Below are 25,836 nucleotides of genomic sequence, written 5' to 3'. Positions count from 1 at the left end.
GCTTTCCTAGCAGTCCCAGAAGAATCTCTCATACCTCGTAGTCAAAAGGACTGAGGTAGCTGTAAATCAAACACATTTAATTGTGTGCTTGCTGAATCACAGCGTCACGTGAATTCACAGCCCCTTCAGGTCTTTCATGTGAAAGGGCATTGACTGAGAAAGACGCTAAGGATGGGGGTGTCTGCTTGGAGTGCAATGAAGCTGAAGAACTCAAATTTTCTTGTCCCTCTGAGGCTCCCTGGCCTGTAAGCAGCAGCTTGCTTCCCTGTGTGTGTGAGGAAACGAACTTCATGTGGGGACGGTCCCCATCGTCCTCAGGGCTCACGCCACCGAGTGCTGTTCAACCCACTTTCTGCCAGGAGACCCATCACTAGGGGCTCCTCATTCTCTGGCCAAGAAGGTGCAAACTGACTGGAGGAGAAACAGCTTATACACCAAAAGAATTACAAGATTTTGCTAATGAATAGAGGCAGAAGCTTGGAGAACAGGTGTGGAAGTGGATTCTATATGAATGTGAAATGAAGGCCAGGCTCTTTGGTGCCAAATGTATGGATGTGGGTACACTTTTCATATACTGTGATTTGGTGTATTCCATATTCTGGTACCTGGTTAGTGAATAAAACAAACTCAGTGGTGGCCTACATTTTATGAATCTGGGATGCCAAAGCTTCCCTGGCATTATGTGGATGAAATCCCAAACCTTAAGAAGAAGGGAGTGATGAAACAGATAGATCTTGTGTGACCAGCATGCTACCCCACAGCTTTTCCGAGTCCATCCCCTGCAAGGGCCCGCTTGAAGCAACAAACATTTACTGTGTCTCAAGGGTCGGGAATGGCTGAGCAGAGTGGTTCTGACTCGGTCTCCCACGAGGCTGCAGTCAAGTGGGCAGCTGAGCCCCTGAGCTGAAGGCTTGCCTGGGGCTGAGGGAAGTGTTTCCAAGGTGGCTCACTCACTCGGCTCTTGGCAGGAGGCCTCAGTTTGTCACCACAGGGGCTGCTCCAAGCAGTTCTGTTTCTTCACTTCATGGCCACTGGCTTCCTCCAGAGGAAGTGACCCAGGAGAGTAGGTGGAAGGCAGAAGAGCCCCCGTGTGCTGGCCGACCCTTGGAAGTGAGGTTCTTATCTGCTGGTCACATAGAACAGCCATGACACAATGTTGGAGGGGACTGTGCGAGGGCGAGGGCGTCAGAAGCAGGAATCAGTGGAAGCTGTTTGAAAGCTGGCTATTACGGCATCGCTGCCTCCCACCCACCAAGGCTGCCACTTTTCTCCTCCGTCCACATTATGTCAGGCTCTGGAGGGCTGGGCTCAAGGGGTCAGTTTGAGGTTGGTTAAGTGGAGATGCGCTTTATGAATCTTGGCATTATGTTGAAGTGATGGGCTAAGGATTGTATGAAGAACTTTGGTCAGGGAAATTAATACTGTGCATTTTCTCTCAACATGGAAGATTTTAGTGGGGCCATGGATCTGTTTGGAGACATAGACGACATTTCCTCAGAGAGTGACGGGGACGATCAACCACCTATTCCAGGGCAGCCTGTTGTAAGTATGATCACTAATCTTAACTGATCCCAATGTTCAAAGCTGAGCAAGAAGTCCCAATGGCTGACGGATCTGAGTCTTATGTGGAGAAAGGACATGGATAACTAAGTAAGGCGTCTTAAACGTGATATGTGGGTGACTGTCTTAGCTATGTTGGGAATTTTTGGTTACTAGAGGACATAGAAGGAACTGCTCAGGCTGACGCTGAAGCCCAATTTTGGAGGCTGGACTGTGAGGCTCATCATTTGAAAACTTTTGATTTAAAAGTTTTTCTCATTCACACCTCTGCCGGGATGTGTGTGCTGTTTGCCGTTCTTCTCTGATTGTGATAGGCAGTGCTGAAGGACTGCGAGCTTTCACTCTTGTGCTGCTGAGTGTCTTGTGCAAAGGAGGTATGCCAGCAACAAATAGATATTTGTTCTGGTAATGCAGGCTAACGGATCTTGTTTCCCATGATGCCTTTTAATGGGAGAAACGGTTAAATTTGAGGGAAGGGCCTGGAGTGGTTGCTGAATGTCTTATCCTTATCATGGTGTTTAAATTTACTTCCTGTCAAACCTGATCTGCCTGGTACGGGAGAAGAGCTAGAGCATTTTTAATGTCACTTCAAGGTCTCACATTCTGATTCCTCTTTTAGGCTGAAAGTGGATTACCTCAGGACCAGCGTGGGGAAGAGCTGATTTCTGAAAGTAGAATAGAAATAGAAATTCCCAGTGTCAACTCTGATTTAGGAAGTGAAATGTACTTGGTTAAACTGCCCAGATTTCTCAGCGTAGAACCCAAGTAAGAGGACTGGTTAAAGACTTTTTTCTTTCATGATGTTGAATAAAAATATGTGGAATGTAAGTGTTCTTCTTATCATGAGTTGGTTGATCACAAAGATAGGAGATATTTCATGTAACTAAAAAAAAGATTTAGAATATGCTGTGGTAGGAAAATGATGAATTACTTCCTAGTGCAAGAGAGTTTTAAAGCTAATAATTGTAGCATATTGGCACTTTCTTATAAACAAATACATCACAGTGGTGAAGGAATTGTTCACAAGTATTAAGCTGAAAAACCATAAAAAGAACAAGAAAGTTTGGTAGAGAAATGACAAATGTTCAATGGAAATGCCATTGTGAATGTAGAAAAGATAATTATTTCAGACAATAGAATATTGTGATGGCTGTTATTCACATAAGGTGCAGGAGTGCAAGCTCTTGTGTGATTTAATGTGACACTTTTCTTAAAACGTTTGGAAATTTAGATGTGTCACCTGTGTGTCAGAAGGGAAATTTCATCAAATGCAGAAGACAGAATTATTAGTCCCATTTCAATTTTATTTCCGGTAATAGGTTTTCAAATCAAGTTTCCAAAAAGTGTATTAGTTTGCATACTTCCTTGAGATTGTATTTGAAGTTATTTGTCTACTGTGATTTTTTTTAACATATTGGTTGTAAAGATGATTATTTTATGTAGTATTAATCATTTTTATTACTTATTTAAATATGGCTAATATGACATTAAAAACAATTTGTAGGCCCTTTGAGCCTCAGTATTATGAAGATGAATTTGAAGATAAAGTGCTTGATGAGGAAGATAAAATCAGGTTAAAATTAAAGGTACTGTTTCATACTTCATTCTTTTTTTTAAAGTTGTTTTAGAAAGTAAAACACTGGGATAACATCTTGAGACTTGAGCTTATGAAATAATCTTCTGTGTTTACTGTTAACAAATAACTGTTTAGAACAGGGAATTCAAAGTCTTTTCAGAAGTTTTTTCCTTCTTTTTTAATTTTGAAATCATTAATATACAATCACATGAGCAACATTGTGGTTACTAGGTTCCCTGCATTATCAAGTCCCCACCACCATACCCCATTACAGTCACTGTAAATCAGCTCTGTGATATACTATAGTCACTACTTGTCTTCTCTGTGCTGTAATGCCTTCCCCGTGCCAACCCCCTAAGTTATGTGTGCTAATTGTAATGCCCTTATTCCCCTTATTCCTCCCTTGCCACCCATCTTCCCCAGTTCCTTTCCCTTTGGTAAGTGTCAGTCCATTCTTGGGTTCTGTGAGTCTGCTGCTATATTGTTCCTTCAGTTTTTGCTTTGTTGTAATACTCCACAGATGAGTGAATTCATTTGGTACTTGTCTTTGTCTGCCTGCCTTATTTCACTGAGTATAATTCCCTCTAGCTCCATTTTTTTCAGAATATTTTTAGAGGAGATGATACATACCTTCTTTTTATTATTTTTTAAATATTATAATAGTATTTTTCTAGGTATCATTAATCTACAATTACATGAGCAACATTACTGTTACTAGACTTCCCCCATCCCCACGTCACCCCCACATACCCCATTATAGTCACTGTCCATCAGTGTAGTAAGATGCTATAGAATCACTTGTCTTCTCTGTGTTATGCAGCCCTTCCCATGCCCACCCCCCTATATTATGTCTGCTAATCATAATGCCCCTTTTTCCCCCTTGTACCTCCCTTCCTACCCAACCTCCACAGTCCCTTTCCCTTTGGTAACTGTTAGTCCATTGTTGTGTTCTGTGAGTCTGCCGGTGCTTTGTTCCGTCAGTTTTTTTCTTTGTTCTTATACTGGACAGATGAGTGAAATCATTTGATAACGTCTCTTTTTCTGCCTGGCTTATTTCACAGAGCATAACATCCTCTAGCTTCATCCATGTTGTTGCAAATGGTAGGTTTCGTTTTCTTTTTATGGCTGAACAATATTCCATTCTGTATACGTACCACATCTTCTTTATCCATTCATCTATTGATGGACACTTAGGTTGCTTCCATATCTTGGCTATTATAAATAGTGCTCCAATAAACATAGGGGTGCATATATCTTTTTTCAAACTGGGCTGCTGTATTCTTAGGCTAAATACCTAGGAGTGGAACTCCTGGGTCAAATGGTATTTCTGTTTTTAGTTTTCTGAGGAATCTCTATACTGCTTTCCACAATGGTTGAACTAATTTACATTCCCACCAGCAGTGTAGGAGGGTTCCCCTTTCTCCACAACCTCACCAACATTTGTTGTTGTTTGTTGTTTGGATGGTGGCCATCCTTACTGGTGTGAGGTGATATCTCATTGTGGTTTTAATTTGCATTTCTCTGATGATGAGCGATGTGGAGCATCTTTTCATGTGTCTGTTGGCCATCTGAATTTCTTCTTTGGAGAAGTGTCTGTTCAGATCCTCTGCCCATTTTATAATCAGATTATTTGCTTTTTGTGTGTTGAGGTGCGTGAGCTCTTTATATATTTTGGATGTCAACCCTTTATTGGATACGTCATTTATGAATATATTCTCCCATACTGTAGGATGCCTTTTTGTTCTATTGACGGTGTCCTTTGCTGTACAGAAGCTTTTCAGCTTGATATATTCCCATTTGTTCATTTTTGCTTTTGTTTCCCTTGCCTGGTGAGATATCTTCATGAAGAAGTTGCTCATGTTTATGTCTAAGAGATTTTTGCCTATGTTTTTATCTAAGAGTTTTATGGTTTCATGACTTACATTCAGGTCTTTGATTCATTTAGAATTTACTTTTGTGTACGGGGTTAGACAATGGTCCAGTTTCATTCTCTTACATGTAGCTGTCCAGTTTTACCAACACTACCTGTTGAAGAGACTGTCTTTTCCCCATTGTATGTCTATGCCTCCTTTATCATATATTAATTGACCATATATGTTTGGGTTATTATCTGGACTCTATATTCTGTTCCACTGGTCTGTGGGTCTGCTCTTGTGCCAGTACCAAATTGTCTTGATTACTGTGGCTTTGTAGAGGAGCTTGAAGTTTGGAAGCGTGATCCCCCTGCTTTATTCTTCTTTCTCAGGATTGCTTTGGCTATTCGGGGTCTTTTGCGGTTTCCTATGAATTTTAAAACTATTTGTTCCAGTTCATTGAAGAATGCTGTTGGTATTTTGATAGGGATTGCATAGAATCTGTAGATTGCTTTAGGCAGCATGGCCATTTTGATGATATTAATTCTTCCTAGCCAAGAGCATGGGATGAATTTCCATTTGTTAGTGTCCTCTTTAATTTCTCTTAACAGTGCCTTATAGTTTTCAGGGTATAGGTCTTTCACTTCTTTGGTTAGGTTTATTCCTAGGTATTTTATTCTTTTTGATGCAATTGTGAATGGAATTAATTTCCTGCATTCTCTGTCTGCTAGTTCATCATCAGTGTATAGGAAAGCAACCAATTTCTGTGTATTAATTTTGCATCCTGCCACTTTGATGAATTCAGATACTGGCTCTAGTAGTTTTGGTGTGGAGTATTTAGGGGTTTTTATGTACAATATCATGTCATCTGCAAATAGTGACAGTTTGACTTCTTTACTAATCTGGATGCCTTGTATTTCTTTGTTTTGTCTGATTGCCGTGGCTAGGACCTCCAGTACTATGTTGAGTAGCTGTGGGGAGAGTGGGCACCCCTGTCTTGTTCCCAATCTGAGGTGAAAAGCTTTCAGCTCCTCACTGTTAAATATAATGTTGGCTGATTGTTTGTCATATATGGCCTTTATTATGTTTAGGTACTTGCCCTCTATACCCATTTTGTTGAGAGTTTTTATCAGAGTATATGTTGGATTTTGTTGAATGCTTTTTCAGCATCTATGGAGATGATCATGTGGTTTTTGTCCTTCTTTTTGTTGATGTTGTAGATGATGTTGATGGATCTTCGAATGTTGTACCATCCTTGCATCCCTGAGATCAATCCCACTTGATCATGGTGTATGATTCTCTTGATGTATTTTTTAATTCGTTTTGCTAATATTTTGTGGAATATTTTTGCATCTATGTTCATCAGGGATATTGGTCTCTAATTTTCTTTTTTTTGTGGGGTCTTTGCCTGGTTTTGGTATTAGAGTGATGCTGGCTTCTTAGAATAAGTTAGGAAGTATTCCTTTCCCCTTCTATTTTTTGGAAAACTTTCAGGAGAATGGTTATTATGTCTTCTCTATATATCTGGTAAAATTCAGCGTTGAATCCGTCTGGCCCAGGGGTTTTGTTTTGGGGTAGTTTTTTTATTACGGATTCAATTTCATTGCTGGTAATTGGTCTGTTTAGATTTTCTGTTTCTTTCTTGGTCAGTCTTGGAAGGCTGTATTTCTCTAGGGAGCTGTCCATTTCTTCTAGGTTTTTGAGCTTGTTGGCATATAGGTTTTCATAGTATTGTCTAAGAATTCTTTGTATTTCTGCGGGTTCCATCATGATTTTTCCTTTCTCATTTCTGATTCTGTTGATGCGTGTAGATTCTCTTTTTCTGTTAGTAAGTCTGGCTCAGGGTTTATCTATTTTGTTTATTTTCTCACGGTTTTGTTGATTTTTTCCATTGTTTTAATCTTTTCAATTTTATTTATTTCTTCTGTGATCTTTATTATGTTCCTCCTTCTGCTGACTTTGGGCCTCATTTGTCCTTCTTTTTCCAGTTTCAATAATTGTGACTTTGCACTATTCATTTGGGACTGTTCTTCCTTCTTTAAATGGGCCTGGAATGCTATATACTTTCCTCCCTAGAACTCCCTTTGCTGCATCCCACAGAAGTTGTGGCTTTGTGCTGTTGTTGTCGTCTGTCTCCATATATTGCCTGATCTCTATTTTAATTTGGTCATTGTCTGTTAGGTCCGTGCATTCTAGTGTGTTGTCCAGTGCCTGTGTGTCCTTATTTATTTTGTCTGGTTGACCTGTCCTTTGAATTGAGTGGTTTGTTGAAGTCTCCTAAAATGAATGCATTGAATTCTATTTCCTCCTTTAATTCTGTTAGTATGTCTTTCATATATGTCTGTGCTCCTGTGTTGGGTGCATAGATATTTATAATGGTTACATCCTCTTGTTGAACTGCCTCCTTCATTATTATATAATGTCCTTCTTTATCTCTCGTTGCTTTCTTTGTTTTCAATTCTATTTTGTCTGATACGAGTACTGTTAACACCTGCTTTTTTCTCCCTATTGTTTGCATGAAATATCTTTCTCCATCCCATCACTTTTAGGGTGTGTATGTTTAGGTTTGTGGTGAGTCTCTTGTAAGTAGCATATAGATGGGTCTTGCTTTTCTATCCATTCTATTACTCTGTGTCTTTTGATTGGTGCATTCAGTCCATTTACATTTAAGGTGATTATCGATAGATATGTACTTATTGCCATTGCAGGCTTTGTATTCGTTGGTTACCAAAGGTTCAAAGGTAGCTTCTTTACTATGTAACTAACTTAACTCTCTTAGTAAGCTATTACAAACATAGTCTGATGATTCTTTATTTCTCTCCCTTCTTATTCTTTCTCCTTCATTCTTTATATGTTAGGTGTTTTATTCTGTACTCTTTTGTGTTTCCTTTAACTGGTTTTGTGGATAGTTGATTTCATTTTTTGCCTTTACTTAGTTTTTGGTTCATCTGTTTTCTTTGCTGTGGTTTCATTTTCTCTGGTGACATCTATTTAGCCTTAGGCGTGCGTCCATCTAGAGCAGTCCCTTTAAAATATCCTGTAGAGTTTGTTTGTGGGAGGCAAACTCCCTCACCTTTTGCTTGTCTGCTAATTGTTTAATCCCTCCTTCAAATCTAAATGATAATCATGCTGGATACAGTATTCATTGTTCAGGGCCCTTCTGTTTCATTGCATTAAATATATCATGCCATTCTCCTCTGGCCTGTAGGGGTTCTGTTGAGAAGTCTGATGATAGCCTGATGGGTTTTCCTTTGTAGGTGACCTTTTTTCTCTGTCTGGTTGCCTTTAATACTCTGTCCTTGTCTTTGATCTTTGCCATTTTAATTATTATGTGTCTTGGTGTTTTCGTCCTTGAGTCTCTTGTGTTGGGAGATGTGTGGGCTTCCATGGTCTGAGAGACTGTTTCCTTCCCCAACTTCGGGAAGTTTTCAGCAATTATTTCTTCAAAGACACTTTGTATCCCTTTTTCTCTGTCTTCTTCTTCTGGTACCCCTATAATGCAAATATTGTTTCATTTGGATTGGTCACACAGTTCTCTTATTCTTTCATTCCTAGAGATCCTTTTATCTCTCTCTGCCTCAGCCTCTCTGTATTCCTGTTCTCTGATTTCTATTCCATTAACAGTCTCTTGCATCTTGTCCAGTCTCCTCTTAAGACCTTCTATTGATTGTTTCATTTCTGTAATCTCCCTCCTGACTTCATCCCTTACTTCTTGCATATTTCTCTGCACTTCTATCAGCATGGTTATGACTTTTATTTTGAATTCTTTTCAGGAAGATTGGTTATATCTATCTCACCAGGCCCTCTCTCTGGGGCTGTCCGAGTGACTTTTGACGGGTCCAGATTCTTCTGCCCTTTCTTGGCAATAGAAGTGGTTGTAGGCAGGTTGCGCATGTGTCAGCGGGGAAAACAAAGTCCTTCCATGCTTGCTGGTCACATTGCCATTCTCCGCTGCCTGTGTCTATTACCTGCACACAGGGAGCAGTCTCTGGGATAATCTCCTGAGCTGCCATGGATGGGGTGGCCCTTGGGATAGCCTAGGGCAGTGCAGGTGATTGTACACAAGCCGGGTGTGTTCTCCTGCCAGAATGGCACCCCTTCATGCCTTCTGGACCTTGCTCCAGCTTCCGCTGCCTCTGCCATTTTCCCAAACACCGGGAGCAATGTCTGGGATAATCTCCTGAGGTGTCGTGGGCGTGGCGGCCCTCGGAATAGCTGAGGGCCTTGCAGGAGGTTGCAGACATGCTGGATGTGTTCTTCTGTGAGAATGGTGCTCCTCCATGCCTTCTGGACCTTGCTCTGGCTTCCTCTGTATGTACTGGGTAGTTCTGCCTTGGCGGCAGCATCTGATTCTGTTCTGGTTCTCTGCGTGCTGGGAGGAGACTCTGTTTTTGCTGTGGCTGGGGCTGTTCTATGGCTGCTCCACAGCTGTGGTGGGTCAGCCGGTTTGTTTGCAGCGACAACCATGGGGAATGAATGGCAGGCTGGTTATCACCATGAGGGGCTTTGGGGATGTGTTATCCCCCAGGGTGTTAAGGCGCCTGAAGTTCCTTAAGTTTCCCAGCCTGCTGTGCTGAGTGTGCCAGAATGATTTTTCCACCTGTTAAGCCCTTGTGTCTTTAAGACTTAAAAAGTGCCCGCTTTTCTTTTGTCCCAGGGGAGGTGGCCATGGGGACCTGCTCACGGTCTCTGTCTCGGAGTTTATTTTTCCATTTCTCTAATATCCAGTACATCATGCAATGCGTGTCTGTCCTCCTGGTGTAGATTACTAGATTATTCCAGTGCAGAGTTAGTAGTCCTGTGCTTCCACTCCCTCCCCTGTCTGATTCTTTTCTTCCCGCCGGTGAGCTGGGATGTGGGGGGTGTGCTTGGGTCCCGCTGGGCTTTGTATCTTACCCTTTTCCTTGAGATGCTGAGTTCTCGCAGATGTAGATGTAGCCCGGCTGCTGTACTGTATCTTCTGGAATCTCTTTTAGGAATAGTTGTGTTTGTAGCATTTTCAAAAATATATATGGTTCTCGGAGAAGTTTCTGCCACTCTACTCACGCCGCCATCTTGAGCCCCTTCCCGGTACATATCTTCTTTTAAACCACCGAAGAATTGTTCCTTACTTTTTTTTTGGCATTTCTAATTTTTCAACAGAATTAAAGATAAAAATTCTTGAAAATTGTTAGCTATTTCTTTCAGGACAAATAATAATGGAGCTAGGTATTTGGAATTGCCTCCACATTTTATAGTGAATGGATCCTAGCAATTTTCCACAACAGAAATCTCTCAGGCTCCATGTGGAAATTCAGAATATGCACAAAGAGGAATCTTGCCATTAGGCTGTGCCTCTGAAGAAGGCCTGGGATGGCAAAACGCTACCACGGCTTCCACAGGGTTGTCTTCTTCTTCAGTGGGATTTTGCGTGAGCTTCTGCCATGGATCCCGATGGTGGCAGTGGGCAGGGTCATTTTTGTGCTACTTGTGTGGTTTGGAGTTCTCTGCCATATGGGGAGGTGCAGTGAATCTGAACAAAAAACAGAGCAAAGCACAAGTCTCAGGTTTTAGTTTGTTGTTAATTAATAGTATATTCTTTTTTCTTTATTACAATGCTTTTAAAAATATGGAATGCTTCACGAATTTGCGTGTCATCCTTGCGCAGGGGCATGCTAATCTTCTCTGTATCGTTCCAATTTTAGTACATGTGCTGCCAAAGTGAGCGCTCAATAGTATATCCTTAAAGAAAATTTTTTTAAAACAAATTACCGGAGTTTCCCTGTAGACTAATGGCCACTTCCTTCATTGGGCTCATAGCCCTTCCAGTGGCCCTGCAATAGGCAGATGGCTCAATTTTAACTACCTACCTCACATGGGCCCAAAGTCCCTCCCCTCCCCTCTTTAGCTCTTAAGGTGTCTGATACAACCCCCACCCTGCACTGTATTTAGCTTCTTGCACTGCTATGACTTGGAGCTCAGAAAGATTTAAACAAAGGGTCTGGTTAGTTTAACCAGTATCTCTAGGATGGCTCAGTGTTGCCTAGTCAGCTGTTATTCTGTCACTACCTATGAATCCTTGGCACGTGACTAAGTCACTTGAGCACACAAAAAACCCATGCCCCAAGTCGCGCTGGTTCTCTAAAGCCTTTGTGTTTTGAGCCAGGTAGAAAATACTATACGGTGGAGGATACGTCGGGATGAGGAAGGAAATAAAATTAAAGAAAGCAACGCTCGGATTGTGAAGTGGTCAGATGACAGGTGAGCACATAATATCTTAAGAATATGGAAATATCCAGAGTGAGCGGCCTTGCTTGGGAAACCTGAGAGAAATAAAGAGGGTTGAAATCATACTGCTGTGCTGGTGAGAGGCTTTAGAAGGGACCCAGTTTGTGACCTCATTCATATCTGCCTTACTGAGGTGAAAGCCCAACGTTAGCTCCCAGATCATTATAAATTTATATTCTTGAAAAATAGTTTGTGTTTCACCAATGAAGTGGTAGAGATTGGGAAAATGACGATTATATTTCAAGTTGAAAGGAGGATGGATTTCACTACCTATTACTTTAAAAGGAGATAGGTTAGTTATTCAGTGTATCTTCTCTTCATTTTTCTTACGAATGCAGTATGAGGACAGGGTCCTGCAGTTCCCAGCATTTTAAGTAAAGCTGACAAGGCAGAATGGAAGCCATAGGATTCATGAAATACCCACCTTAACTATTTCTCATTTCCAGCCTGTCCTTGCATTTAGGCAATGAAGTGTTTGATGTCTACAAAACCCCGCTGCAGGGCAATCTCAACCACCTGTTTGTTAGGGAAGCCACTGGTCTCCAAGGACAAGCCATCTTTAAATCCAAGCTCACCTTTCGGTAACTACTACTCATATTGCTGTATTGTTACTCGCAGTTAAAGAGCAGCAAGGCGGAGAGGTTGTGTGGAAAGCCCAGCTCAGCCCTGACTGACATGCTTTTGAAATGCAGTTCCCCAAGGACCACAGGCTGCTTCTGTTTCAGCTGTTACTGTCCCCCTGGGCTATCTTGACGGCCCTCCTATTGTGATTTGCCTCCTTGCTTTGACCTTCCTTCCAATTTTATTCAAGCAGAAGGTCTCATCTTTAGTTATAAATTTGTGCCTCCTGGCCTCTGCCACCCTCATGGAACCTGGACTTTATATCCTTTCTCCTCTGACTGTAGTTGGGGGTTTTCTCTGTAAAAGCCCTGGACCCAAGATGGCTCGTTAACCAGAGTCAGGTAAGATTCCTCAAGGGAGGAACAACCTAAGACAGGCACAGTCGCAGGGGGGCCATCAGGTGAGAAATTGGGGATCAACGGAGGTGAGTCTTAGAACCTCACCCCCGTTTTGAGAGAAATCTTCCGCATCCGTGGATGTTTTGTTGCCCTTGTCTAGCTTGGATTAATACTTAGTCTATAGGCACAGACCTGATCATCTACACTTGCCCTCTTAAAGCACTCAATTATGCTTTCTATCTTTATCTTGCATCTACCTACCACCTCAGCATTTTATTAAAAAAAATAAATAAGGGAGAAATGTGGGATTCACATATAAATCAACTATAAAAATCAAATGAATAATCATATCTGACTTGATTGTTTATAGTTCATGATGCATGATCAAAACCGAAAGTTTCTGTGATATGACTGCCCTTGCACTGCTCACCATGTAAGAACTTTTCCCTATGTAAGAATTTGTTCACCATGTAAGAACTTGTTCGTTATGCTTCAGAAGATTGGTGACTGTTGAGAGTTAGGCTTGGTGTTGATTAATGATTGTGCATTGAGTCCCCTATAAAGAATTTTATTGTTCTTAACAACCTTTTGATCAATAAATATGAGAGATGCCCTCTCAAAAAAAAAAAAAAAGCCCTGGACCCTACCTCCTGGTCCCCTGTTCCCCATCCTCTTCACCCCATCAGCTCTCCCGGCAGGTGGGGCAGAGGAGGGATCTTCTCCGAGAGTCAGAGAACGAGGAAGGTCCCGAGCGCCAGGACCTGTGGCCCTGCCTCCCTGCTCTGCTGAGGGCAGTGGTCATTTCCCACAGCTGCTTTTGCTTGTTGGTAGGATGGCCTCCAAATGTTCTTAGCAAACCCATTTCTGTCCATGTCCTCGCAGACCTCATTCTGAGGACAGTGCCACCCACAGGAAGGTGACGCTGCCGCGTGCTGACAGGTGCTCAAGGACACACAAGATGAGGATCTTACCAATGCTCTGCCGTGATCCTGAACGTGAACGCACAGGAATGATCAAGGTATGTCAGCTGAGCTTTATCCTGGGATTTTTGGGGCATTAAGAACTGTGCTTTCCACAGAGAGGACAAGCAGTGACTCTCCACACTATGAATTCTCGATTTCTTATTGCCACGGCCATTTTACCTGTTAAAGCTGTCAGGGAGCCAGCTGCCCTGTGAGTGTCATTAACCAAGGAATGTCAGTGAGGCATCCAGGTGGTGAGGCGCTCAGGTGCTCTCTCTTCAATCTGTGAGATTTCAGAGGGAAACTCGTAATTTAAAAAACGAAACCCTTGGCAGCTATCATCGGAAGTGATATAGGAAGGTCAGAAGGACGTTCCTGAGTCTTGCGACGCTGGTCTTGCCCTGTGAACCCCCATGTGCGGAATGCCGGACAGACGCCCGTTCTGGTCGGGGGGCGGTGGGAGGGCGCCCATGGCCTTGACCCTGGCGCGGTGCCCTCATGCCTCGGGGCCGAACAAGCTGATCCCTGCGGATGCCGACGGCGCGTGAAATGGGGAGAACTGGGCTCTGAGGACCCAGGAAATACATGTTACTCTGGGCTGGGCATTTACAGGTTCTTATAATAAAGGTGGTTTCAAGTGGGCACTAAGATACTTCCTTTCTTTAAGCTGAGTTGTTTATTTGCTTCTTTTCAGAAAGAACAAGAACGTTTAAGGGCTTCTATTCGCAGGGAATCTCAGCAGCGCCGAATGAGAGAGAAACAGCCCCAGCGGGGGCCGAGTGCCAGTTACCTGGAACCTGATCGGTACGACGAGGAGGAGGAGGGCGAGGAGTCCATCAGCTTGGCGGCCATTAAAAACCGATACAAAGGGGGCATTCGGGGTAAGCTTGTGCGGAAAGTAAATGTCCTTTCAGGGTTCACTTTTTTATAACTGCTTTTTCTTTGTAACTGGTATACTCTGAATGCTCCACTGGACATTTTATTTTTAAGGAGCCTATGTTAATGAGGATATATTTAAAGGTCTAATGAATTTAGTCGTTGCAGAATTCCTCCAGGTGAGCCTGAACGGGTAGGAACTGTGTAGCTCCTACTTACAGACGAGTCCCTAGAGCTTCTGCTTTCTGGTTTGAAGGTTTGCCACTTATATTTGGAACATTTCTCAAATTTTTTTATCACTAATTGGGAATCAAAAAGTTTCAGTTTTCAGAAAATACTTGTTGTTTCCTTTCAAAGTTCTCCTTTGCATATTCCCTTCCTTCACAACTAGCATAATGGTTAACATTTATTTAACACATACCGAATCCCAGGCAACACTCAGACCCTTCATATGCATCCTGCTTGATCCTTCTAATGGTGTTATGACCCAGCTACTATCACTGTCCTGTTCTTTTCTTTTTTAATTGAGGTGTGATTAACATACAACACTATATTAATTTTGAGTGTGCAACATAACAATTCAATATTTGTATATATTGCAAAATGGTGAGCGCAATAAATCTAGTTAACTTGTCACCATGCACAGTTAAGAAATTTTTTTCTTGTGATAGAAACTTTTAAGATCTGCTCTCTAGCAGATCCACAATGCAGGACGATTACCTATAGCCACCATGCTGTTCGGTACATCCCTAGAACTTACTTTGTAACTGGAAGATTGTAACTTTTGACCCCCTTCATCCATTTTGCCCACGCCTTAGCCCCTACCCCTGGCAGCCGTCAATTTGTTCTCTCTTATCTATGAGCTGAGTGTTTTGTTTTTGTTTTTAGATTGACGTGTAAGTGAGGTCATACAGTATTTGTTTTTTTCTGTTTGGCTTATTTCACTTGGCATAATGCCCTCACGGTCCGCTTTTGTCTTGTTATTACTGAAGAAAAAGAGACTTTGAGAGGTTGAGTAACTTGCCCAAACACACACAGTAAGTGGGCAGTTCTTGAACCAGGGTCGTCTGCCCTCTGAGGCATGTGTCTCAGCCACAATCCTTGCCCCGACGTCTCCCCACAGTCAGCAGCAAGACGACTTGCTGAAAAGCAAGCTGAACGTAACGATGGAAGACTTGGGCTGGACTCCTGATTCTTTCCGTTTGAATCTCACTCAGTTCTGCCACTTTTTAGATGGGTGACTTGTGGAAAGTTATAATACCTCACTTCTGTTACCTCATCAGGGGAGAAATAACATATGAACAGTAGATTTATAGCATGAGGTTTTGAGAATTGAATGATAAAATATGTATAAAGTACTTCACCCACCTCCTGACCCATAACAAGTACTAAATAAATGTCACCTAAAACTATTTTTACTGTTCTTATTCTTCAGCTTCAGGCAGGTGACATCATATCTCTGAACAATGTGTTCCCCATCTATAAAAGGGGCTCTAATCCTCCCCAGATTAGTTCCCCAGATAGAGTTTTGGTAATCACTGTGCAATGTACAATATACCATGGGTGACTGTGCATCCTAGTTTTTTCCCTATTGGGTGATACAGTTTAAGAACACACTCAGATATCCCCTTCCCTGACCATCCTATAAATCTCCTCTCTCCTTTTCTTACAGTAACTGTATTTTTTATTGTGAGCTCTTACACCCTTCCTTACCTACCTAGTAATTATTTGCACACTACATAGAGTACAGAGACCTTTCCTTTTTCTTTTCGTGCTGATTTCTCACTGAAAAGATTAATTGTGTAAGTAAACCACATAAGAACTAAATAAAAACAAAAAATGAAGGTTGTGTTAGGGAGAGAATTATATCATATTCAGCTCACCAGAGATTAAAAACTTAATAGACAGCTTCATTAGCGTTCCGTTCTGTCCAGTGCTCAGATAGGCAGAGAATGGGGAGAAGGGGCAGGCTTTGTGTTCTGAGGTGAGGGGGTTAGTCCTGGGCTAAAGTCAGCGGCTGCTCTTCTGCCCCGCGGTTCCCCTGGGCTGGGGTGTCAGCACTGTTGATTGCTTGCATCTCCCTTTGAAATGTCCTCTTGGCAACAGAAAGGTTGCCAGGTCCTTTACAGGACCTGGAAACCACCTCTTGGTTTTATCTTCAAAGCCTGTTTCAGAATTAAATATTAGTCCCATGGAAGAATGACTCAGGCTTTAGTAGCTTATTTTGGAAGAATTGTGGTGTGTGTATCTTTTGTCACCTTGCACACAAGCCTTTTGAATATTTAAAAGTGGTCAGATGGGCGATTCTTGTCTTTGAGAGGGTAAGTGCTTTGTTTCAACATATCTAAAAATCAAAAAGGTTTTATTTGTTTTCTCTGGGAAAAATGTACAGAAGGAAGTAAAGCACTCATAAAGAAAAACCTAGGCATGAATTGATCCCTGTCTTTGAAAGTCAGTCACAGATCTTATTCCTTTGCTTTCAGAGGAACAGGGCAGAATCTCTTCTTCAGACAGTGATGAGGGATCCGAAGAAGATAAGGCTCAAAGATTACTGAAAGCAAAGAAACTCACCAGTGATGAGGTAAAAACCAAATGTACTTACTTAATTATAGGGGTTTACCCTGTATGCCTGAGTCAACCCCGGGAATGAAGAGGAGCCCCCAGCCCAGAAGCACAGACAGCTGTCTATAGACTGTACTGAAACTCAGTGGGATAAATGCAGGTGTGCGAGTGGCCCAGAGGAGACTCTGACGCCTCTGACCTCTCACTGGGTGTTGAAAGTGTCATCTTGCAGGGCATGGCAGCCAGGGTGGGCATGCTGGGTGGGTGGAAGGGCCTGGGAGAAGAGGCCCGGGGCGCTGAGACCAAGGCCCAGCTGGACAGCTAGGAACTGTTCAGTGTGTGTAGATGAGAGGGTATATCTCCTCCTTTTTGTCTTTTCCTTTTGAATATATTTTTTAAATTACAGAGATAATCCTTATGGTAGAAAAACCTGTGCTAAGAAAATTTTTTTTCTGATTGGTCTAGTTGACATACAGTATTATACTGGCTTCAGATACACAACATAGTGATTCAAGAATTATATACATTGCAGAAGCTCCTCAGGAAGAGTATAGTTGCCATCTGTCATCCTACCGAGTCATCACAGCGTTATTGACTGTATTCCGTATGCTAAGCTTTTCATCCCCGTGACTTATTTATAATTGGAAATTGTACATTTTTATCCTCTTGTCCAATTTCACCAATCTTGTTTTCTTTTTATTTAGATGAAATAGTATTTGAAATAGTGTCAAGTAATTGAATAACTTAAACTTCTATTAATGAAATAATAAAACTTATTCCCAAGTATTTTTAAAATACTTGAACTTATATTTTTAACAGTATCCTTTTCAAATTATAAGAGGACTGAGATATTTTACCTCCTTTCATTGAGATATATTTGACATCTTATACTTTCACGTGTACAACATTGAAATTGGTATATGTACATATTGTAAAATGATCAGCACCGTAAGTGTAGATAACATCTGTCACCAAACATAATTACAAATTTTGTTTTCTTGTGATGAGAACTTTTAAGATTGGTGCTCTTAACAATTTTCGTATATGCAATACCGTATTAACTATAGTCTTCATGCTGCACAATACATCCCGAGGACTTATTTATTTTTATCTTTTTAGATTTTTGAAATCTTTGGTGTTCTTGTATTTTACTGTGCTGCCCATTTTGCGTATCTTTTTATTTTTCTGATTGGGATTTGTTAGGCTCCCTCAATATGTGGTTTGGTATCTTTCATCAGTTTTGAAAATTTATCAGCCATCACTTCTTCTCTACTGTTAGTGGTTCTGTACCATTCACTCTCCTTTCTCTTTATGAAACTGTGATTAAATTCATGTTACCCTATCTTCTGTCTTCCATGACTCTCAAACTAGTTTCTTATTTTCCATGTCTTCGTCTCTGCATTCTGGGGTGATTCTCCAGATCCTTTGTCCATTTCACTGCTGTCTTTAGCTGTGCCTAATTTCTGTTCCCTTGCTTTCCTTGGGTTTTCACTTTGTTTTAGTTTCCATCTCTAGAGGTTTAGTTGTTGTTTTTTTTCAAATTCGCCATGTAAAAATGTATAGATTTTAGGTTCTTTTTTAAATTGGTCATTTTTTAAAGTCTTGCTCCTAATTCATATTTTCAATTTCTCCTTTTTATGTCCTTAAAATTTTTTAGTCTGCACATGAGGGCTTTTATGTTTGATAATTCCAGTGTCTGAAATGTTTACACATGTGACTTTATTGCGTGTTACCTCTGCTGGCTCTGTTTCATGACGACTCACTTCTCTGTGTGTTCTGTGATTAAATGAGTGCTCAGATCAAGGGACGTTTTGAGGTCTAGATTGATGAGTTCTTCCAAAAATGATATATATTTGCCAGGTGCCTTGGGCACCAGCCTCCTGGGATCACATTAAATTATATTCTTGGAATAAGGTCTTTTTAGATACCTGGAAATATGAGTTCTGAATTGTGGTTATGAATTTTCCTAGAAATATTTTTATTTTTGTTTTTAGTTCCCTGTCAATTAGTTCTAGCATTTGAGATTAGAAATTATGATCCTTGCAGTTATTTTAAATTGGCTGTTGGCTGATTACTTCCCTCTGACCTAATCTTGCCTGCTACCTGTTCTTCATTCTTCTTCATTTATATATTGTCTATGGATGTTGTCCTGATACAGTGGCAGAGTTGAATAGTCGCAACAGAACTGTATGTCTTGCAAAGTCTAAGACAATTATTATCTGGCCCTCTCCCAAAACTGTTCCAGACTCCTGCTTCAGAGAAGTGGTCCTGGGCTTACTTCTGCTTCACCTGTAGCTGAAGTTATTGTCCTTTTGAGCTCTGCCCTTAGTCTGTTCCACTTGGCCTTTGTCTCCTGTCCTCAGCACTCTGCAAGGTGTAAAATCAAAAGCTCACGTTCACACAGTTGGTAAATGTCTTCAAGGGGAAAGCCTGCTTTAGTGCTACACTTATATCTCTGTGGGTTCTGTTTTCTTTTTAATTTTTTGGCTTCCGATTATCTGATGTTCTTGGAATCGCACTGACTTGTTTATGTTTACCCATAATTAGTTGTTTTCAGTGGGAGGGCTTTTCAAAGGATTGTTTTGCTGTATTGCAGGAAATAGATGTTGTGTTCTTGTTATCTGTGGTTTTAATGAGTCTTGATGATTTTTGGCCATCTGTGAACTGTAAGCTTCTGTGAGCTCTTTTCTCGTGTGAAAGAGAATTTCATTCTTATATTACTGTTTGCTAATCACAACATCTAATATTTCCCAATCCTTCCTGGACGTGGCATATTATAGAAGGTAACTAGATAGACATTTTTAAATTAGTCTACATTGTCTTTTTTTAAACATCTTAACAGTGCATTTGTAGTATATTGAATTATTGGCAAATGAGAATTCTCATCTAAGCAGATATCATTTTTTCGGCAAGCAGAAACTGTGAATGAAAATTGAGAAGTGCCATGGGACTTCTGTTTATTCCTGGTGTTCTCAGAAATGAGATTTTTAAATGTGATTCATGAAATAGCCTTCTTCCAGGCTGGGCAGTTGCAAACCTGAAAGTGTCTGACTTTACGATTCCTGGTGAGTGCCTCCTGGCCGGCTGTTACAGGAGCTACCCGCTGCCTTCCTCACCTAAATACTCTGTTAGGTTTTCCTGTACCCTTCCCTTCCCCTTTCCTGACAACAGAGATTGTAACTCTGCCTGGACTTCCCCTGCCACTGCCTCCCAATATTACCCCGGTCAAGCTGTGGCCATGGGTTACAATGGGAAAGAAGAGAAAATGGGTCCTACCTGCTCTAGATCCTTCTCCTTATTTGTACATCAGATCCCATCCACATGCCTTGAGCCTGGGTATGCCTGAGATACAGGGGAGTTTTCAGATTTTAAGTTCCCACACCAGAGAGCCAGTGTTACCATCAGAGCATTCCTAGGTAAGGGAGAAAGGGCGGGGGCCTGGATTAGACGGGGCCAGACTGTTGAATCCTGGGGCTACCCTGTACCCCTAGTATGTCCTTGAGCAGGCTGTCTCACATTTCTGAGTGTGTTTCCTCATGTGTTCAGTGGGCTTTTTGCTTGCTGCCTTGTGAAGTTGTATTATAGTAAATAACAGATATGAAAGTGGCTAACTCGGTGACATGTAGTAGCTGAACAGTAAATGCTAGTTGCCCGTTCCCAATGGGGCCTAAGTTGCAGAAAAGGAGCATAATAGAGCTTCTTATTCTCCCTTATTTTTGTAAGCAGTAGAAACTTTAGAAAACCAAAATTACTTCAAAGGCAGAAAAGTGGGTCAGACGAGAAACAGTAGAAGAGGGAAAGACCCGAGTGGAAAGAAACGTGAGGACAGTGGGGAGGAGAGGTTTACAGCCGGTCCTCAGCTTTCCTAAGGAGAGGGCTGCGGGCTGGGAGGCAGTCCTGCTGGCAGTGACTGGGTGCCCAGGGGGCTGCTTGCTCTCCCGTCTCTTTCCTCTCCCAGCTCTCCCTCATGGGGCTCCCACGCCCCTCCTGGCAACCCTGCCTTACCTGTTAGAGGCTCTTCCCCCCTGTGTACGGGGCCATTGGCGACTTGGAACTGGGAGAGTCCCAGCTTCCCCTCAGCATGGATGTTTCCCGTGATTGGGATTCTGAACATACGTTTATCCTTAAACAGCACAGCTTTCAGCTGCGTGGGTCCACTTATACGCATATTTTTTTCAATAAATAATATTGGAAATATTTTGAAGATTTGTAACAATTTGAAAAAAATGTTCTCCAGCTACCTTTATTATAAGAATACAGTATATAATGCATGTTAACTACAAAATATGTGTTAATGGACTGTTGTGTCTTTGGTAAGGCCTGTAACCAACAGTAGGCTATTAGTAGTTAGGATTTTGGGAAGTCAAAAGTTATACATGGATTTTCAAGTGTGTGGGGTTGGCGCCCTAATTCCTGCTTTATTCAGGGGTCAACTGTGTTTCCCTCGAAGCCTTGCTATTCTTACCGTTGATCTCTTATACTTTAAGACACCTTGAATTATGTGTATTCTTAGTTATTTTGGGGAGTTAAGTAAACTTTGGTAGCTGGTTTATTAGCATGGAACAAAATGTCTGACTTTTGTAATTAGTCTTAAAAATAATTTGTTGGAAGACAGTGGCAACTCATTGATAACTGTGGGCTGCCTGACCCTACATCTATATGGATCTGCATTTATAGCTATATGCAAGCTTTATTTTAATCTAATATGAATATTTTTGCCATTTGTTGCATTTCTACAATGGTACATTATTTATTCAACCTAAGTTCAGTAGGGCAAAATCTCACATTCTGAAAAATTCCTTCACAAAAAGTGAGGTGTCCGGAAGAGTACCACTGAAAAAATAAAATAAAACTATTGTTTTATTCATCTGTTGAATGTTCTTATGAAAGCAGTTATTTTATTTTGGTTTTTCAGTGGGTTATTAAGTTCAGAGCTAATTTTGATTAAGCTTCCTGAGAAATACTCTGTTGGCTTTTATTTATTTATTTGTTTGTTTGTTTTTATTATGGTATCATTAATATGCATTTACATGAGCAACATTGTGGTTACAAGATATTCCCCATTATCAAGTCCCCACTACACACCCCGTTACAGTCACTGTCCATTACCATAGTAAGATGCTATAGAGTCACTATTTGTCTTCTCTGTGCTATACTGCCTTCTCCATGCCCCTCCCTACACATTATGTGTGCTAATCATAATGACCCTTAGTCCCCTTCTCTCTCCCTTCCCACCCATCCTCCCCAGTTCCTTTCCGTTTGGTAACTGTTAGTCCTTTCTTGGCTTCTGTGAGTCTGCCGCTGTTTTGTTCCTTCAGTTTGTGCTTTGATATTATACTCCACAGATGAATGAAATCATTTGGTACTTGTGTTTCTCTGCCTGGCTTATTTCAGTGAGCATAATACTCTCTAGCTCCATCCATGTTGTTGCAAATGGTAAGATTTGTTATCTTTTTATGGCTGAATAATATTCTGTTGTGTATAGGTACTACATCTTCTTTATCCATTCATCTACTGATGGACACTTAGGTTGCTTCCATTTGTTGGCTGTTGTAAATAGTGCTGTGATAAACATAGGGGCGTGTATGTCTTTGTGAATCTGGAATCCTGTATTCTTAGGGTAAATTCCTAGAAGTAGAATTCATTGTCAAATGGCATTTCTAATTTGAGCTATTCGAGGAACCTCCATACTGCTTTTCACAATGGTTGAACTAATTTACATTCCCAGCAGCAGCATAGGAGGGTTCCCTTTTCTCCACATCCTTGCCAGCATTTGTTGTTTGTGTTTTGGATGTTGGACATTCTAACTGGTGCTAGGTAATGTGGTTTTAATTTGCATTTCTCTGATGATTAGTGATGCGGAGCATCTTTTCATGTGTCTGGTGGCCATCTGGATTTCTTCTTTGGAGAAGTATCTCTTCAGATCCTCTGCCCATTTTTTAATTGGATTATTTGATTTTTGTTTGTTGAGGTTCGTGAGCTCTTTATATATTTTGGATGACAACCCCTTATCGGATATGTCATTTATAACTATATTCTCCCATACTAAGGATGCCTTTTTGTTCTATTGATGGTGTCCTTTGCTGTACAGCAGCTTCTTAGTTTGATATAGTCCCACTTGTTCATTTTTGCTTTTGTTTCCCTTGCCTGGGGAGATATGCTTATGAAAAAGTTGTTCTTATTTATATTCAACAGTTTTGCCTATGTTTTCTTCTAAGAGTTTTATGGTTTTATGACTTACATTCAGGTTTTTGATCCATTTCTTGTTTACTTTTATGTATGGGGATAGACAATAATCCAGTTTCATTTGGTTACATGGAGCTGTCCAGTTTTGCCAGTACCAGCTGTTGAAGACCCTGTCATTTCTCCATTGTATATCTACTGCTACTTTATCATATATTGATTGACCATATATGCTTGAGTTAATATCTGGACCCTCTGTTCTGTTCCACTGGTTTATGGGTCTGTTCTTCTGCCAGTACCAAATTGCCTTGGTTACTGTGGCTTTGTAGTAAAGCTTGAAGTTTGGAACTATAATCCTCCCTGCTTCATTCTTACTTCTCAGGATTGCTTTGACCAGTCATTATCTTTGTGGTTCCATATGAATTTTAGAAGTATTTTTTGCCAGTTTGTTGAAAAAAGGTGTTGGTATTTTGATAGGGATTGCATTGAATGTATAGATTGCCTTAGGAGGAATGGCATTTTCACAATATTAATTCTTCCTACCCAGGAACATGGGATGAATCTCCATTTATTAGTGTCCTCTTTAATTTCTCTTAAGAGTGTCTTCTATAAGGTGCCTTAATGGTTTTCTTGGTTTCACTGGAGATGGCTGGTAATTACAGATATGCTTTGGTTATGTAACTATACTCCTATTATGTTAATGTATGTGCGCAATTTAAGTAGTAGCTTAAAACCTATATATGCTGAAGTTACTCTACAAGAAGATTTGTCAAAGAAATAATCAATCTTCCCATGTTTTCTTCCACCTGCTACTTCTATAGCTTTTCTTCTTCCTTCCTAATTACAACGAATTCTTAAATAGAATTCGTGCCTCATATCAAATTTACCGAGTATCATAACTCCTCCAAGTGGTAAAGATACCTCAAGACAAATGCTGGGCATAGAAGCCACAGGGCATAAATATGCAAAGAAGTAAAAAGCTAACCATTTCAAACAATAAGGCTTCTCTCTCACTTACCAACCTTACATTTCCCTGTATGGCCCCAGAAGATGACTGGTTAGCCAGAGACGGGTAAGATTCCTCAAGGGAAGAACAACCTAAGACAGGCACAGTCACAGGGGGGCCATCAGGTGAGAAATTGGGGATCAACAGAGGTGAGGCTTAGAACCTCACCCCCTGCTGTTCTGAGAGAAATCTTCTGCATACGTGGATGTTTTATTGCCCTGGTCTAGCTTGGATTAACACATAGTCTACAGGCACACACCTGATCATCTACATTTGCTCTCTTACAACACTAAACTATGTTTTCTACCTTTATCTTGCATCTACCTACCACTTCAGCATTTTATTAAAAATAATAATAATAAAGAGAGAAATGTGGTATCCACATATAAATCAAGGATAAAAATCAAATGAGTATTCATATTTGAACTGACTGTTTAGAGTTCATAATGCATGAGCAAAACCGAAAGTTTCTGTGATGACTGCCCTTGTACTGTTCACTATGTAACTTATTCATTATGTAAGAATTTGTTCTACATGTAAGAACTTGTTTGTTATGCCTCAGAAGATTGGAGACTGACGAAAATTAGGCTTGGGGTGGATTAATGATTGTGCATTGAGCACTGACTCCCCTATACAGAATTTTATTGTCGTTAACAACCATTTGATCAATAAATATGAGAGATGCCCTCACAAAAAAAAAAAAAGACAGACTTCCAATGGTAAAATAAATAAGTAACCGGGATGTAATGTATAGCATAAGGAATATAGTCAAGATATTGTAACAGCTTGGTAGGGTGATAGCTGGAACCTAGAATTATGTATATAAATGTTCTACCACTGTGTTGTACACTTGAAACTAATGTAATGTAATACTGTGCGTCAACTACCCTTCAATAAAAAATAATTATTTAAAAAAAAAAAAAAAAGAATAAATCAGCAGTAAAAAAAAAGAGTGTGTTCTAGCTTTCAGGGTATAGGTCTTTTACTTCCTTGGTTAGGTTTATTCTTTTTGATGCAATTGTTAATGGAGTTGTTTTACTGATTTCTGTTTTTGCTAGTTCATTTTTAGTGTGTAGGAGTGCAACTAATTTCTGTGTATTAATTTTGTATCCTGCAACTTTGCTGAATTTAGATATGTATGATTTTTTATGTACAATATGGCTAGGATCTCCAGTCCTATGTTAAATAAAAGCACGGAGCATGGGAATCTTTGTCTTGTTCCCAATCTTAGAGGAAAAGCTTTCAGCTTCTCGCTGTTAAGTATGATGTTGGCTGTGGGTTTGTCATATATGGCCTTTATTATGTTGAGGTACTTGCCCTCTATACTCATTTTGTTGAGAGCTTTTTTCATGAATTGGCGTTGAATTCTCTGTTGGCTTTATGATTTAAAAAGTTTTATATTTCTAGGAGGGTGAACCTTCTGGAAAGAGAAAAGCAGAAGATGATGATAAACCAAATAAAAAGCATAAGAAGTACGTGATCAGTGATGAAGAGGAAGATGATGATGATTGAAGGAAAAATGTAAAAACTTTTTATATATTTTATTGTACAGTTTGTTTTATAAACATGATGTAAACATGAGTTATTTTGATTGCAATGAATTGATTTGCTTTTCTGTAATTTTAATTGTAATAAAAGGTTTTAAAATCAAGTCTGTGCTGGAGAAATTAACTTCGCAAAGTAAGTTGATATGTTAACACTTTATGTTGAGTCTTAGGTTTTTGTCAATTCCTGCTGCTGTGTCCCAGCCCCTTCCTTCCATCCTCCACAAAACAACCTCCTGGTCAGGGTCAGATGGGGTGAGTGAGGCATCTCCTTCCGGGGTGCTGAGTTTATAGGGGCCTAAAAAGACCTTTGGAACTGCCTTTGTTTGCTCGAGCTGCTGTGACAAACTAATACACAGCAGGTGACTTGGAGCCACAGAAATGTGTTTTTTTACAGCTCCTGAACCTGAATCCAGGTGTCAGCAGGACCACAAGCCACCTGACACGTCTAGGGAAGAATCCTCCTTTGCCTTGTCCTAGCTGCGGGG

At 40.7% G+C, this 25,836-nt stretch overlaps 1 protein-coding gene and 1 non-coding gene across 2 annotated transcripts; one reads left to right on the top strand and one right to left on the bottom strand.

Moving 5' to 3' along the window:
* The first annotated feature begins 1,458 nt into the window (after positions 1-1,458).
* LOC130679587 (RNA polymerase-associated protein LEO1-like) lies at positions 1,459-25,455 on the top strand. The gene is made up of 9 exons (XM_057488805.1): positions 1,459-1,542; positions 2,180-2,325; positions 3,065-3,146; positions 11,135-11,229; positions 11,703-11,837; positions 13,098-13,233; positions 13,872-14,058; positions 16,537-16,634; positions 25,212-25,455. The coding sequence occupies exons 1-9, from the start codon at positions 1,462-1,464 to the stop codon at positions 25,314-25,316; spliced, it is 1,065 nt and encodes a 354-aa protein (XP_057344788.1). The 5' UTR covers positions 1,459-1,461; the 3' UTR covers positions 25,317-25,455.
* On the bottom strand, positions 10,592-10,697 carry LOC118928497 (U6 spliceosomal RNA). Its single transcript, XR_005031258.2, has one exon. It is a non-coding gene; the product is annotated as a U6 spliceosomal RNA (small nuclear RNA).
* Positions 25,456-25,836: the final 381 nt, after the last annotated feature.

The sequence above is a fragment of the Manis pentadactyla genome, chromosome 11 (genome assembly GCF_030020395.1).
Source record: "Manis pentadactyla isolate mManPen7 chromosome 11, mManPen7.hap1, whole genome shotgun sequence".
Lineage (NCBI taxonomy): Eukaryota > Metazoa > Chordata > Mammalia > Pholidota > Manidae > Manis > Manis pentadactyla.
Note: the sequence above shows the minus strand (reverse complement) of the source record. Positions and strands in the feature narration are given on the sequence as shown.